This window comes from Heteronotia binoei, chromosome 10 (assembly GCF_032191835.1).
Source record: "Heteronotia binoei isolate CCM8104 ecotype False Entrance Well chromosome 10, APGP_CSIRO_Hbin_v1, whole genome shotgun sequence".
NCBI classification, from domain to species: domain Eukaryota; kingdom Metazoa; phylum Chordata; class Lepidosauria; order Squamata; family Gekkonidae; genus Heteronotia; species Heteronotia binoei.
The window spans coordinates 79,050,249-79,065,756 of record NC_083232.1 but is presented as its reverse complement, the minus strand read 5'-3'; the positions used below and the strand labels follow the sequence as shown (position 1 = coordinate 79,065,756).

The 15,508-nt window shown below is 47.1% G+C and overlaps 1 protein-coding gene across 1 annotated transcript in view; it reads right to left on the bottom strand.

The window, feature by feature from the left end:
• The window catches only part of BMPER (BMP binding endothelial regulator), a 276,446-nt gene that overhangs the window by 115,115 nt on the left and 145,823 nt on the right, over positions 1-15,508 (bottom strand). Inside the window, exon 6 of the mRNA XM_060247726.1 lies at positions 535-634. Coding sequence (XP_060103709.1) covers positions 535-634 — 100 coding nt within the window. The remainder of the gene's footprint in view (positions 1-534; positions 635-15,508) is intronic.

The window sequence follows — 15,508 nt, the reverse complement described above, 5'->3', positions numbered from 1 at the left end:
TATTGCCCCAATTTTCTAAAAGTCAGAAGAACATTCTCAAGAAAACCCCCCATCAAAAATGCCAAATGGCAGAAGGATATTGCACTGTTCCTGTTTAGGGAAAACAAGTGCACATAGAGCAATTCCTTAAAACCAGTTTCAGCATACATTTGCTTATTTTTCCAAAATAAATGGTACATTTGCACAAAACCAAACATTTATGCCCAACACTGTAACAGATATTGGCATGGATCCGATGGTAAATATTCACTAACAGAAGGTATTTCCATCTACGGAACAGGATTTCCTCACTTCTCCAAATGTCTTCCACAATGTGGCTCCCCAGAGATGGCGAACCCTCAGAAGCAACATGAAGAACAAACTAGGGTATGCAAAAAAAGAAAGAAAGAAAAACCCAGCAAAAAAGCAGAAATACATCTGTTACCAGAAATTGACCAAAGGATCTAAACAGAATGTGAAAAATTCATAAGAATTGTGTCAGGCGAATATATAAACGGCAGCACTTGCAATATACCGGGGGAAATAAACACTCACCTAAACATTTTGGGCAACACTGTCCTGCAGGAGTATGACTGAGGTGCTGGGGACACGAAAGAACAGGGCACACTTCTTGTACGCACTGTGTCCTGCCACCCTAAATGAAAACAGGGACAGTTAGGGAACACACCCACACTCTGGGGACAAGTGCAGAATGTAGCATAGCCTTAGCAGTACTTTTCCAGGTAATTTTTTACATGGTAACATAGGTAGGACATTTATGCAGAGCCTTTCTTGATTCTCTTGTATGTGCTCTGCTTAGAAAAAAATAACGATAATGCTGCAACAAAGCAATCCAAATTCGGTATTACAAATGTACAGAAAATTATATAAATGATGCCATAAGAACGTAAGAGAAGCCATGTTGGATCAGGCCAACAGCCCATCCAGTCCACACACACTGTGGCTAATAGCCACTGATGGACCTCTGCTCCATATTTTTATCTAACCCCCTCTTGAAGCTGGCTATGCCTGTAGCCGCCACCACCTCCTGTGGCAGTGAATACCAGTCCTCATGACTTCTCTTATTTTGCATGACTTCTTCTGGAAGTTTTACTAGTTTACAGAGCTTGTTGTTTTTTTTTAAATCAACCATTGCAATACCAAGATAGGTAAGACAAAAAAGCCTCATAGCCAGCTACTAGAATCCTTAATCATTCAACCTAGCTGACACCTGATATTTCAGCAGGCATGGGTAGGGTTGCCAAGTCGCCTCGCCCACGCTATGGGGGATATGGGAGGTGTCCTGAGGCTGGGCAGAGACATAATGTGAAGTCCCCAACACAATGATATCACCAGCAAGTGACATTGACGTACAGGGGAAACTCTGGTTTTGAGCAAACTCTATGGTAAAATCGGCTTAAAACCATAGAGCATTCCCCTGTGTGATGTCCCCAATGTGATGACAAGTGATGACATCACTTCTGGGTGATGTCACCATGTCGGGAACATCACACAGTGACATCCCTGTTTAGGGTTAAGATTTCCCTCACCTGCCAGCTGATCCACAGCAGGGAAAAGCCCCCAAAACCAGGGAGTCCCCACTGGGACTTGGGGGCTTGCAACCCTAAGTATGTCCTACATATTTTCAAGCTTGTCTAAGGGTGGCCAATTCATGAAGTGGTCCTCTTGTTGTGCCTCTGAAACTTTCAAACTCCCTCCCCAGGGAGATTCTTCTGTCTCCCTCTCTTGCTTTTTCACTAGTGGGTGAAGACTTTTTTTCTTTGTTTGGCATACCTCCAATACCTGTTTTTTGGCCCTTCTTGTGTCCTGAAGTGTGTCTGTGTGTTTGTGTTTTATTGAACTGTTTTATATATAAAGGTAAAGGTAGTCCCCTGTGCAAGCACCAGTCGTTTCCGACTCTGGGGTGACGTTGCTTTCACGTTTTCACAGAAGACTTTTTACGGGGTGGTTTGCCATTGCCTTCCCCAGTCATCTACACTTCCCCGCCCCCCCCCCCCAGCAAGCTGGGTACTCATTTTGCCAACCTCAGAAGGATGGAAGGCTGAGTCAACCTTGAGATGACTACCTGAACCCAGCTTCTGCTGGGATCAAACTCAGGTTGTAAGCAAAGAGCTTGGGCTGCAGTACTGCAGCTTTACCACTCTGCATCATGGGGCTTTTATTGTTTTATATATACTTTCCTTTAAATGTTGAAATGTTATGATGTTCACCTGCTTGGAGCCTCTGTTTGTGTGAAAGGCAGCACAGAAATGTTTTAAATAAATAAAAATAATACATAAAGGCAAAAACAGAAATAAAGGTTTAGATTTTCAGGAAGCTGAATTTAGCACCTAGTGTCACACTCCATAATTCTGCAGAAACTTGGCACACACGGCTCCAGATATTCAACACCCAAAGTAAAAGAATATTCAGGTGTGGCTGAAAAATTCTTGCCTGGCAGATGGGAGGTTGCACATTTGAATGCTTCCCTGCTGCACAAGAAAATTAGCACACCAAGAAGTACTTTTAAGTACATCTCTTAAAAAAGAAGTGCTATAAGACTGCACCTGCACATTTTTGCATGTTGCACTTCTGTGGAGTTATAGCACTCATTTGCAAACAGATTGTCTTCTCCAAAGAGAAAAATGCAGTTAAGAATGGCTGCTGTATTGCAAAGAGAACACAATTTCTAATGGGGTGTGAATGCAGCCTTACTCTGGAAAAAAAAGTGGCTTGTGCATAGGATACTGAGCTATCCTGGTGCTTAGGGAGTGTTCCCACTGGGAGCGCAAGACCTCCTGCCCCCACAGCCACTTGCCACCATGGCTCAGCTGGGCAATAGGAGGGCAATGGGGGAAAATTGGGATAATGATCACCAGCATCCTGAAGCAGTGATGTCACTTCCAGCATGATCAGAAAGTGACATCATCACACCTCTGGTGAAGCTCTAGCTTTCAGTCAAAACTTTATAGTTCAAGCACAACATTCTGGCCAAATGTCACAGCATCACCAGTGATGCAATGACACCACTTCCAGTTGCACTGGAAGTAAACGTCAGTGCACTAACAGTGATGTCATTACATTATTGGCAAGATCTCCACCTCATGGTGATTCTTCTGCAGGTTGCCAGCCTCATGCCCGCACTGCTATTTGTGCTATAGCAATCATTCACACTGGATTGTGTGCACAAAAATCCAATTGCTACAGGAATTATTGCTATGGCCCAACAACAGCACAACATTCAACAGCATATGGATGCAGCCTAGAATAGAGGCTTTCTCCTAGACATGCTAATTTTCCACGGGCAGGGATATACTTATCGTTGCTTTTTTCTGAACACGCTGATCAGTCAAGGCTCTAAAAAAGAAATAATTGAAGCCACATATTTTCTAGCAAGCAAGTTTTGTTGAATTTGATGACATTTTGAGCCCAATTAAATTTGACAGCAAACTTATGGCCACCACAAGTTCACTATTACATTGAGTTGGGCAATCTGAGTTAGCATGGGGGCGGGGAGGCTGTGGCTCAGGGGCAGAGCACCTGCTTGGCATGCAGAAGGTCCCATGTTCAATCCTTGGTATCTCTAGTTAGAAGATCTGTCAGTAGATGATGTGAAAGACCCCTGCCTGAGACCCTGGAGAGCTGCTGTCAGTCTGAGTAGACAATACTGACCTTGATGGACCAAGGGTTTTAGTGTGTCCTTGATGGACCAACCAGGGCTTTTTTTGTAGAAAAAGCCCAGCAGGAACTCATTTGCATATTATGCCACACACCCCTGACACCAAGCCAGCAGGAACTGCATTCCTATATGTTCCTGCTCAAAAAAACCCCTGGGTCCAACTCAGTTTAAGGCAGCTTCATCTGTTCAACAAGCATAGGATTGGGCTGACAAATCTTTTTTCACTGAGCTTTGTACTTTTAAAGGATTCATTCACATATCCCTTTACTGTAAAGGGATATGAGAATTAATCCTCTAACAGTACAAAGCTTATAGGGAGAATGTAAAGCCTTTACATTCTCCCTATAAGCCGCCCTGAGCCCGCGTGCAGGACAGGGCAGGATATAAATCCAAACATTAAATTAAATTAGACCTAGGAATATTTGTGTCTACTATTTTTGGATATTTGCACCGATCGTTATAACATTCCCTAACATTTGTAAGTCAGGATTAAGTATTCACTAACATTCCTGCTCTCAAGTTCCTACAGCAGAGACAGGTGAGTTCAAAGCAACATCAAGGAGGAGATAAAGGGATGGGAGGGAGCCACTCAGAACAAGGGGGCTCATGCAGTCTTTGCTTCTAGCTTTCAAGCAGAGCTGTAACTGATTTCCAGCAAGAAGGCCTGTAATATCTGTGCATTTGCCAGCAAGAAGGCCTGTAATATCCCCCAAATGTAATATATTTTCTGTTGAAATTCAAAACCAAACTGAGACACATAGTTCTGAAGAGGACTATGTAGTCTATACAAGACCTGCTGAAACACTGGGGGGGGGGGGGGGGGAGCTCCTTTCCTCACAGTGAACTTTATAGTTACTCTGGGTGATCGGGGAAAACCTATACTCCCCATCTCCAATCAGATGCTTTTGTTCAGTTACATGAAATTCCACTGTCTGAAATCTATTTTCTGTCTTTAAATACTCCCATCCCTTTCTACATCATGCATTTGTAAAAATCTCTTCCCTTCCCCCCATGTACTAAACACAGCTCTTGTTCTTTATCAAAATGCCTTGAGTAGGGGAGAATGAATGGTAAAGATCCAGGTTAGCAGACTGTTTAGAGCAGGGGTGTCAAACATGCAGTTCGAGGGCCAAATCAGGCCCCTGGAGGGCTCCTATCAGGCCCCCGAGCAACTGGATGTCATCTGCTTCCTTCTGCCTATATCTTGCTTCCTTCTGCACAACAACTTGCTTTGCCAGGCTTGCTCAATTGCACAGGAGCTACAGAGCAGAACCTGTATTTTCTCCATTGGCTGAGGCTCCTCCCTTAGGGAGGAAGGGGAGGGAGGAATAGCTTGCTTTGCCAGGTTCTCTCAATTGCACAGCAGAGCTACTGAGCCAAGTCTATATATTATATATATATATATATATATATATATATATATATATATATAATATATATATATATATATATATATATATATTTATTTGTGTTTGTCTGTGTTTATAAAATTTTTATCTCTGCTACCTAATCTTAAATAGGTACACACATGGCCCAGCCTGACATGGCCTGGCCCAACGAAGTCTCATTTATGTCAGATCCAGCCCTCATAAAAATGAATTTGACACCCCTGGTTTAGAGGAACACCAATTAGGCTTGTCAACTCTGGATTAGGAAATCCCTGGAGATTTGGATGTGGAGCCTGGGGAGGTGGAGTTGGGGGGGGGGTATAGTGGAGTAAAATGCTACAGTCCGTCCTCCAAAAAAGTCATTTCTCCGAGAGAACTGAACTCTGTAGCCTGGAGATCAGTTGTAATTCCAGAAGACCTCTCAGTTCTATATGGGGGCCAGCAACTCAATCTGTAATGCAGGCACAGTGTTAACTGTTAGAACTCAGGGCCCCTTGCAATGAAGAACAGGGGGTCTCTCCGTTGACCTGGTGAGGAGGGATGGGCCTCATATTTGGCATTCAGTTAAATTGTATACAACCATTCAAAATTATTCATATGATTCTGTGAGCCAACATCAACAATAGCCCTTTCTCAGTGGTTACATTTTACCATGAGCATGGGAATAATGCACCAAATGCTATCCTCTCATACAGATTTATTTATTTATTTAGACTTATATTCTGCCCTCCCCACCGTGGGCGTAGAGTGGATCACAACAGCAGAATGATTTTACAGAATCATTGAAACAGTCTTAATAATTAAACTAATTAAAACAATAATTTTTAAAAACAGGTACCGTTACAAGCAGAGAAGTTTAATAATCTCAAGTAACTGGGGCAGCTAGGCCGTAACCTATAAACTACAGAGATCTTCTCAATCTGGGTCATACAAAGATGGAAAGCTTCAGCAAGAGAGGCCTAATAAATGGGTGCCCACAGCCTAACCCAAAGGCCTGGTGGAACAGCTTCATTTTACAGGCCCCATGGAACTGTAGGAGGTCCCACCTGATTTCAGGTAGGAGCATGCTCCACCAGGCTGAGGCCAGGGCTGTGAAAGTTAGGGTTGCCAATCCCCAGGTGAGGGCAGGAGATCCCCTGGTTTGGAGGCCCTCCCCCTCCTTCAGGGTCATCAGAAAGCAGGGGGGAAGGGAAATGTCTGCTGGACACTCCATTATTCCCTATGGAGACCGATTCCCATAAAGTATAATGGGGGACTGACCTGCAGGTATCTGGGACTCTAGGGGGGTTGTTTTTTGAGGTAAAAACACCAAATTTTCAGCATAGAATCTGGTGCTTCTCTTCAAAACACCTTCCAAGTTTCAAAAGGATTGGACCAGGGGGGTTCAATTTTATGAGCCCCAAAAGAAGGTGCCTCTATCCTTCTTTATTTCCAATGTAGGAAAGGCATTTAAAAGGTGTACCGTCCCTTTAAATGTGATGGTCAGAACTCCCTTTGGAGTTCAGTCATGCTTGTCACAACCTTGCTCCTGGCTCCACCCCAATGTCTCCTGGCTCCACCCCTAAAGTCCCCAGATATTTCTTGAATAGGACTTGGCAACCCTAGTGAAAGTCCTGGCATTCGTTGAGGCTAATTGAATGACCTTTGTGCCTGGGGCAGCCAGCAAGTGCTGGCTGGCGAAGCATAAGGTTCTCCGGGGCACATATGGCAAGAGGCGGTCCCTCAGATATGTCAATCGCAGGCCACTATCATCAAATGCCTGAAAGAGGCAACATATAAATTTTATCCTTGCATATATAGCATGTAGCGCATATTAAAATGTGACAGCTGAAAAGACAACTAATGAAATAGGTGCAAGAGAAGGAGGACAAAACACTAACACTAACAACTCAGCATAAGACAGGATTCAGAGAAAAGGCTGTTTTTTAAAAGAACAAAGTCCACTTGGAGCTGTATGGTACAATACGGAATAAAGGTCTTGGGAATCAAGGAGGAAGGGGGAAGGCCAGATTGGGAGACAAATATTCTTTTGGCCAACTCAGCTCTTTAAATGAAATATTATCAACATTCAGAAAGTCCAGAGAGGCCCCATCAGGGAACATGGTTCAACTGCTGCACATTGCGCATAAAGAGAAAAGATTATTATTTTTTCCCCCTCAAGGAGATACCTGCTTAAACAATATTCTACGGTTATTTTTAAATTTCAGACGGGGAAAAAATCATTGTTGACAATGGGGAATACATGATTAAGGAAGAATGGGAAGCAGGAGAGAGAAACCCCCTTATACATCTCCACCCGGCTGCCAAAACCCTCCCATAAACAGTTCCACCTGCCACTCTGTCCACCACATAGGACGGCAATCAACTCATACCCCTTTAAAACAAAAACAAAATTTCGTCCCAGATAATCTAATCTAAATTTCCTGTGTAGTTCATAATTTAAAGCAGCAGAAGTGGCCCGCAATAAACTCCGCACTCGAGAGGCTAGATGAATGAAAAGAATGATGAGTTGTCTGCAACCACATGCATACAGAATGCTTCTCTAAACACTCTAGAGAAACATGTAATATAAAGCCCATCTCTCTGCAGCACAGAGGAGGAAACTTTGAAGTGTGAGAGCAGGCAGAGCTATTCTGCTATCGTATGAAGAAATTAATGCACCATCTTCTTTTACCACACACATACTGTCTGCAAGACTTTTAGATGCTAAATTCTCCAAAAAGAATAAAGCTTGCTCCCCCCCCCACCCCCGCCAACAACCCCATCCAACTTGCCCAAGGGCTGGTGTAACATCCTGAACGTACAAGCTTTAGATCTGTGCTCATAATCCTTTCAACATAGCATTCTTGGGACCCACAAAATATTGTGGCCTGAAACTGCTGCTCTGAATTATGAACCAGTCGGGAAATGCAGAAATGATTCCCTCTCCCCTCCCCAACTTAGGGCCGCTCCAAGAACAAATCTTTTGAAAGAGCATACAGGTGCAAGTATGAAAGAATTAAACCTACGGCTTTTGAAAAATGGCACAATTGCTCTTTTCACCATGGGAGAACCTTAAAAAAACAGGATCCATCCTCAGAAGATAATGTTGTGCTGTATAGGGGTAGGAGAGGGTGGGCTCCCTCTTGGGTATCCTGCCCCCCCCCAGGGAAAGTGTATGCGCAATACATAGCCTCTCCTTTCCTGTGTAGTGAACGCCGCGTGGTCACTGTCCGGCTATGCCTGGCAGATGGTCACTGCAATGGCCTCTCCTGCATTACTGCATCCGTGGCAACACCTTCCCGCTGGTCCCCCCCCCCCATTTCTCACAGAGTTTGCCACATCATGGTGCGACCGAATGTCCGGCGGTATAACCGGATGGGCAGGCTGGGCTCACCAACCTCGCCAGCCAAGAGAAAGAAAACTCTAACATCAAACCCGGGCAGATAGGGCTCGTTAATGTAACACCTACCACCTGGAGGACTCGCTGCCGGCGTCCCGGCTTACTGGGCCATGGCAGATGACCCCAAGGTGAAAGGGTGGAGCCAGTACCGCGCACACTGTGCTTCACCTAAAAATTCCTCTGTGCAGGCCTGAAGGGCATAACCACAACCCACAACACACCAAGTCCTGCAGCGATGGGCAAGGGGCGAAACGGCAGGTGGAAGATGCCACTGGAAGCCGCAGTCCCGATCCTGCATGTAGGCGGTTCAGGGTATTGGTCGCCTGATGCTGACCCGGAGACGAAAGCATTTTTCGAACAGCACCAACCCCAAATCAGACTTTTCCCTGCAGCCACTGTGGCTGGATCTGCCTGTCCCGCATTGGTCTTGTCAGCCACCAGCGAGCCTGCAGCAGACGTGGACTACTGCACCCTTCTTAAATCTTCGTTCGCGAAGTCAAGCCGAGAGAGAGAGAGAGAGAGGGTTATTGGGAGGACATTGAGGGGGAAATGCCCCCAAAGGTAGAATGCCATAAGAGTCTACCCTCCAAAGCAGCCGCTTTCTTCAGGGAAACTGCTCTCCAGTTGTGATTCCAAGAGAACTCCAGGCAGGGCTGGATTAACAATTAGGCCAAGTAGGCACTGGCCTATGGGCCTCCACACCTTCAGGGGCCCCAGGATGGCTTCCCCCCCCCCGGGTTTCCCCCCTGCTTGTAGCCCTCCCAGCCTGCACGCACAGCCAGCAACTGAGCCGTTCTTTGCCTGACTTGCCTGATGCGGCTGCTTCTGGCATTGTTGCCAAGTTTGCCTCTCTCTGCTCCCCCCTGCAGCTTCGTCAAAGGGGCAGCAGTGCAGATGCTCCAACTATGAGATCATTTGCGAGCCCCCCCCCCCCCCCCCGAGATTTTGACTGCTTAGGGGCCTCTACAGGGTTTAATCTGGTCCTGACAGGCCCCACTCCTGGAGAGGGTAATATTTTAAAATCTTGAGCAGATTCCCTGCTGAATTTTTCATGAAGGGAAGTCAAAATTCCTCTTCTGTACAGCTATGAAAGGCACAAGACAAGAGCCTCATCGTCTTTTGTATCCAGTTACCCAGCTGCTAGGAGAACACTTGGACCATTGGATGGCAACTGAATTAAAGGAGTGGAAGAAGATGCAAATGAAGTGGCATACTCTCCTTGTTTCAATCTCTTCTCTGACATCAAACTTTGATTAGCAGCAACTATGATTATACTGGTACAGAAGTCACAAAAAGCCACAGTGATCATTAATCAGGAAAGGGAGAAGAGGGGGAAATTGTACGAGTAGGGGGAGAAATACACAAGTCCACAGCACGCTTCCAGTCTGTATTCATTAATAAGAGTGATCAATGTACATAGGTGCTTTCCAGAGCGACTGAAAACAAGAAAAAGGTCCCTGCCTCAAGGAGTGTATTACTGAAATTAAATGTTGACAATGGATGTAGCAGACATGACCCCAAGGACAATTAAGCATGCCTGTGAATAAATCAGGTCTCCAAATGATAGAATGATGTTAAAAAGTAAATTAGGTGGACAAGAACATCACTAGGAAATACATGTCCTTTTGTTTTACCCACACTTGCAGCAACAACAATTAACAGACAACTTTTATTCCCTTTTATTGCTATCCAGACCAAATGGTCTTCCAATTCATTACATTATTTCACCATTTGATCCTAACTTTGTTCCAGTTTACACTCTTAACCCACCAACTACACGTATTTCAGCCCACTGTATCCTATCCCCTCATCTGAAGAAGTATGCCTGCATACAAAAGCTTACATTCTGAATAAAACTTTGTTGGTCTTAAAGGCGCACCTTGACTCCTACTTTGTTCTTCATGTCTCCAAAGCCACCTTACAACAGAGCAAACAATAACTTTGGAATCACCTCCATTTTTTTAACAATCTGGATGCAAATCACTAGACCGGCAGGTTTGATCTGACAATTTTTAATGTCAAAATAAACCAAAGGATCTCCTTGAACTAGGGTTGCCATCCCCCAGGTTCCAGTGGGGGTTCCCCTGGTTTTGGGGGGTCAAATCCACAAGCCAGCCAGCTGGCTGGCAGGGGGATGCTCCACCCCTAAGCCTGACCACCGGCAGCCACCCTTCAAGATTTAAAGGGCCCTTCAGCTGATCAGTGAGGAGCACGTGATCCACAGATCAACTGGAGGATCCTTTAAATCTTGCAGGAGAGGAGGGAGAGGGATGCGCACCCCCCCCCCCACGCGCCGCTTCTTCTCAAAAGCATTTAAAGGATCCCTTTAAATCCTATTGAGAAGAAGCAGGGGATGCCATGTGCATGTGCACTCCAAGCAGGCTTGTAGCTACAGTGGGGTCTGGGAGGGGGCAGGTCCATCCTCTCAACCTGCCCTTCCAACTATATGGCCCCTCCACTGGAGGGCCTCCAATCTGTCCCCTTTGCTCACCGCCACTCTGAACAAGTAGTAGCATTGCTGCTGCTCCTTTTTTCTCTTCCTTTCCCTAACACACATTGCAGAGCAAGGGGGGGGAGAGTCTCTGTCTCTCCGAAAGAGGGGCACATAAGAATGGGGTGCTGTGAGTGCCCACGTGAAGTGGGGTTAGCTTGTGGGACTCAAGGCAACTTACAGTGCAGAGAACCCTGGGCTGCCAAACCACACCCCCTCCTCCATACAACAAACCCTGCTGTGGGCCCCACCAAACATTAAATCCTGGCTATGGCCCTGAGTCCAAGCCATGAATTCATGCTTAGAGTGCATCCCACACACACACACACACACTTCTTCCCCAAAGCATTTAAAGGGATCCTTTAAGTACTTTGGGGAAGAAGCAGGAGGCAGCTTGCACCTGCAATTCAAGCCACGAATTTGCAGCTTGGAGAACAGGTGCCAGTCCCCAGTGTAATGACATTACTTCTGTGTGACATCATCACATTGGTGCTGTCCTCATCCCCTCCTGGAATGTCCCCCGAAGTCTACCACTGCAAACTCAGAAGGAACTGGCATCTCTGTTCTACAAGCTCAACACAAAACAATCAGTTATTCACTTATAAGGTTGCTGGGAACACAAATCTTACCTCCATCATCACCCACACATGCATACTGAACCAAATATCGGGAATCAGCCTATTTCCAACTAAAAAGTGCTTTTGACCATGCCACCAATGAGTGTGAAAGTTATTAACAAAGAATAGAATAAGAAATGAAATCCTCAACATCAATAAATTTATGTACAAGCTAAGTTAACCTTCACAATGAGAAAATGCTAGCCTATCATTTATCACTTCATACTCCACCTTTCCTCCCAACGGGGGCCCAAAGACGCTTAGGTCATTCTCCTCTCCTCCATTTTATCTTCAAAAAAACCCTGTGAGGTAGGTTAGGCTGAGAGTGGGTGATTGGCCCAAGGTCGCCCAGAGAGCTTCCTTTGCATAAGAGAGCCAGTTTGGTGTAGTGGTTAAGTGTGCGGACTCTTATCTGGGAGAACCGGGTTTGATTCCCCACTCCTCCACTTGCACCTGCTGCAATGGCCTTGGGTCAGCCATAGCTCTGGCAGAGGTTGTCCTTGAAAGGGCAGCTGCTGTGAGAGTCCTCTCAGCCCCACCCACCTCACAGGGCGTCTGTTGTGGGGGAGGAAGATAAAGGAGATTGTGAGCTGCTCTGAGACTCTGAGATTCAGAGTGAAGGGCACGATATAAATCCAATATCTTCTTCTTCTTCGGCATGAGCAGGGATTCAAACCCAGTGTCTTTCCAGTCCTAATTCTACACTCTGACCACTACACCACCCTGATTCTCATGCCTAATGTAATTGTCTGCTTCGAAAACAAAATCTACAACTTCCCCATGGGTGCGCCAAGTATAAATAGATTCAAAATTACAGCATCTAAATGTGAAAATAAATAGACTCACCAGGTTGTGTTGTGACACACAGAGAGAGTTTGTCTATATATAGTTAACCCTGGAATAACACTGTGGTGGAACAGGCCACCATACCTCCTGGAAGTGGTCTGCCCATCTGGCTTGCTTGTTGTAACTCTAGGAGCTTCTTGTTCATGTAACATAAACTTCTTCGGGACATTAGTACCAAAAGTAATTGTGGTACTGATCTTCTTTTGGAATTAAGCATGGTGTGGTTACGTACAGCTGCAACAGAATTACTTGTGCCGTCCATCAGCTAGTAATTTAGATCAAAAGGAAGCCACTGAATTACAGCCATGCTTCTCAGCAACTGGCAAAGGTGCTGAAGTTTGTGATGCCAAGGGCCAAATCAGTGCTGCTGTTTGTTGCCTATTCTAGTTTCCAAGGGCTGCGTTTCCTCAGATCACAAAAATATATTTCAGCCTCTTGAGCCGACAGCCAGAGTGCAGTGCGATGAAGTCAAAGAATTTCCTTTCAGTAGAAGAAGCTGAGTGAAACCTGAAGCAGCAGCAATCTCTTGACTATTAAAGTTTTAAACTATGAATAAATTATCCTAACACTTTAACACCATTTAATTCTGTACTGTTACTTGTTACATAATTATTAGGAGACTCAATGCTCAATTCAAACATCTTGATAACCTAAAAAGGTAAAGGTAGTCCCCTGTGCAAGCACCAAGTCGTTACCAACCCATGGGGTGATGTCACATCATGACGTTTTCTTGGAAGAGACTTTTTACGAGGTGGCTTGCCATGGCCTTCCCCAGTCATCTACACTTTACCCCCACCAAACTGGCTACTCATTTTACCGACCTTGGAAGGATGGAAGGCTAAGTCAACCTTGAGTCGTCTACCTGAACCCAACTTCTGCCAGGATCACACTCAGGTCCTGAGCAAAGCTTGGACTGCAGCTTAGCACTGTGCGCCACAGGGCTCTGCTTGATAACCTACAGCTGGATAATTTTGAATCAAACCATGGTTTGAGCTTCTGAGCATACCAACAGTATGAATTAAAGCGCAATCTTCGAAGACATCGGTGAAATCCGCATACTTCTGAGGGAGCTGAGGACCACCACTCGAGATGCCGGCTGCTAGAGTGATGGGAGGAGTCAGATGAGGACATGGGTCTCGGAAACATAGTTCCTGCTGGGCCCAGTCCACGATGGGGTTGTGCAGCTGCAGCCAGGAAAGGCCCAGAATCAGCGGGAAGCGAGGCATGCGGGCGACATTAAACTGCAGCTGTTCTTGGTGCTGCTGGACGTGGAAGGTGATGGGACAGGTCTCCTGGGTGACGGGCCCAGAACGGAGGAGGCGCCCGTCAATAGCCTCCACCAGCGTCGGAATCTGTTTTGTCTGCTCCGGGATCTGGTGCTGCTTTACGAAGGCAGCATCTATGAAACAGTGGGCCGCTCCCAAGTCCAGCATGGCATACACGAACAGCCAGCGTTCGTCAGGCAGCAGGTAGCAGGACTGGTAGCAGGAACGGCCCCGGGGTATCAGCCCACTGTTCGGAGGACCCAGCTAGTCGCCCCAGGCTGGGGGGTCCACTTACACCTGGGGCTGCCCTTTTGGCGGCGGTGGCAGCAAAGGTCCGGGTATCCGATGCTTAGCAGGGCAGCCAGAGGCATAGTGGCCTGCCGTGCCGCAGTAGAGGCACAGATTCTGCGTGCGGCGTCTGGTCTTTTCCTCTGGGGTCAGGCGGGGTCGAGCAGCTCCAAGCCGCATAGGCTCATCCTCGGTGCTGGTACTAGCTGGGGATGGGCAAGGAGCCAAGTGGCACGGTGCAGGGAGCTGGCGCCCTCTGGTCTTGGCTTGGCGGCGACTTTCCAGGCGGCCATCGATGCGGAGGCAGAGGGTGATAAGTTGTTGGAGCGTGGGTGGTTGCTCTACCCTGGCCAGTTCATCCAGGACTTCCTCTGCCAACCCCTCGGTAAACTGGTCCATCTGGGCAGCCTCATTCCACGCCAAGTCTTGGGCCAGGAGCTTGAATTCGGTGGCATATTGAGCCACCGAGGAGTTGCCTTGTTTCAGCGCCCTGATCTTCCGGTTGGCTGTGGCTGCTTGGACTGGGTTTGAGAAGGCAGCAGACAGGTGGGCCTCAAACCCCTGGTAATTAGTCAGTAGGGGAGAGGACACAACCAGCAAGGGTGTGGCCCATTTGGCCGCCTGTCCCTTTAACAGACTGATGATGAAACACACCTTTGTTTTGTCATCGAGGAAGTCCCGTGCTCTCAGTTCGAAGTACAGCCGACACTGTGCTAGGAAAGCAGGAAATTCTTCCACAGCACCCCCAAATCTGTCAGGTGGGGGAACTGGGCACTTGGCTGGAGCACTGGCCGCAGGTTGTTGCTGCAAGTGCACCACTGCCTGTGTTAGCTGCTGTACCTGGGCTTGGAGTGCAGCCAGTAGTCCTGTGGTTTCACTTGCTTCAGCATCCATCCTGTGGAGTGGGTGTTTGTTGGGTGGAAGCAATCTGTCATGGCTGGGGCCGGGTCAGGCAAAGTCCAGGGGCAGTCCGAGGTCTGTAGCCAGTAAGCAGGAGGCTCCGAGGCGCCAAATCTGAATCACTGTACAAGTATCGCAGGTCCGAGGTCCAGAAGCCGAGGTCAGGGAGTCCAGAAGTCACAAGCCAAAGTCAGGGAGTCCAGAAACCAAAGTCAAGCCGGAGTGGATGCTAGAACGTCAGGGAGATGACTAGTTGCTTCCACAAAGCCTCCTCCCAACGCCTACAGCTATATAGCCCTCTGCAGGCTGTTGCCCATTTGGGCTAATTGCTGGCTCAGAGAGGCAGCCAGGATCCTGTTGCAACTCAAGCATCCTTGCTCTTAGAAGGGCCAGAATCCTCTCAAAACTCAGGGCTCAGGGAGCGTCTTGCTTGTGAGCGTGCCGCCCTCCTCCGATCCTGATGGAGGCGGTCACGCACACGCGCCACCCGAGAGGGCGAGGCAGGGGGGCTGGGATCTTCTCCAGCAGGAGGCAGGGGCACTGGTGCAGGTGGCAGGGGCACAGTTTCTTCTGCAGGCTCAACTTCCTCTGCAGGGTCCCCAGCACCCATGACACCGCACACTTAACCACTACACCAAACTGGCTCTCCAGTTTGTCTATATATAGATTTAAT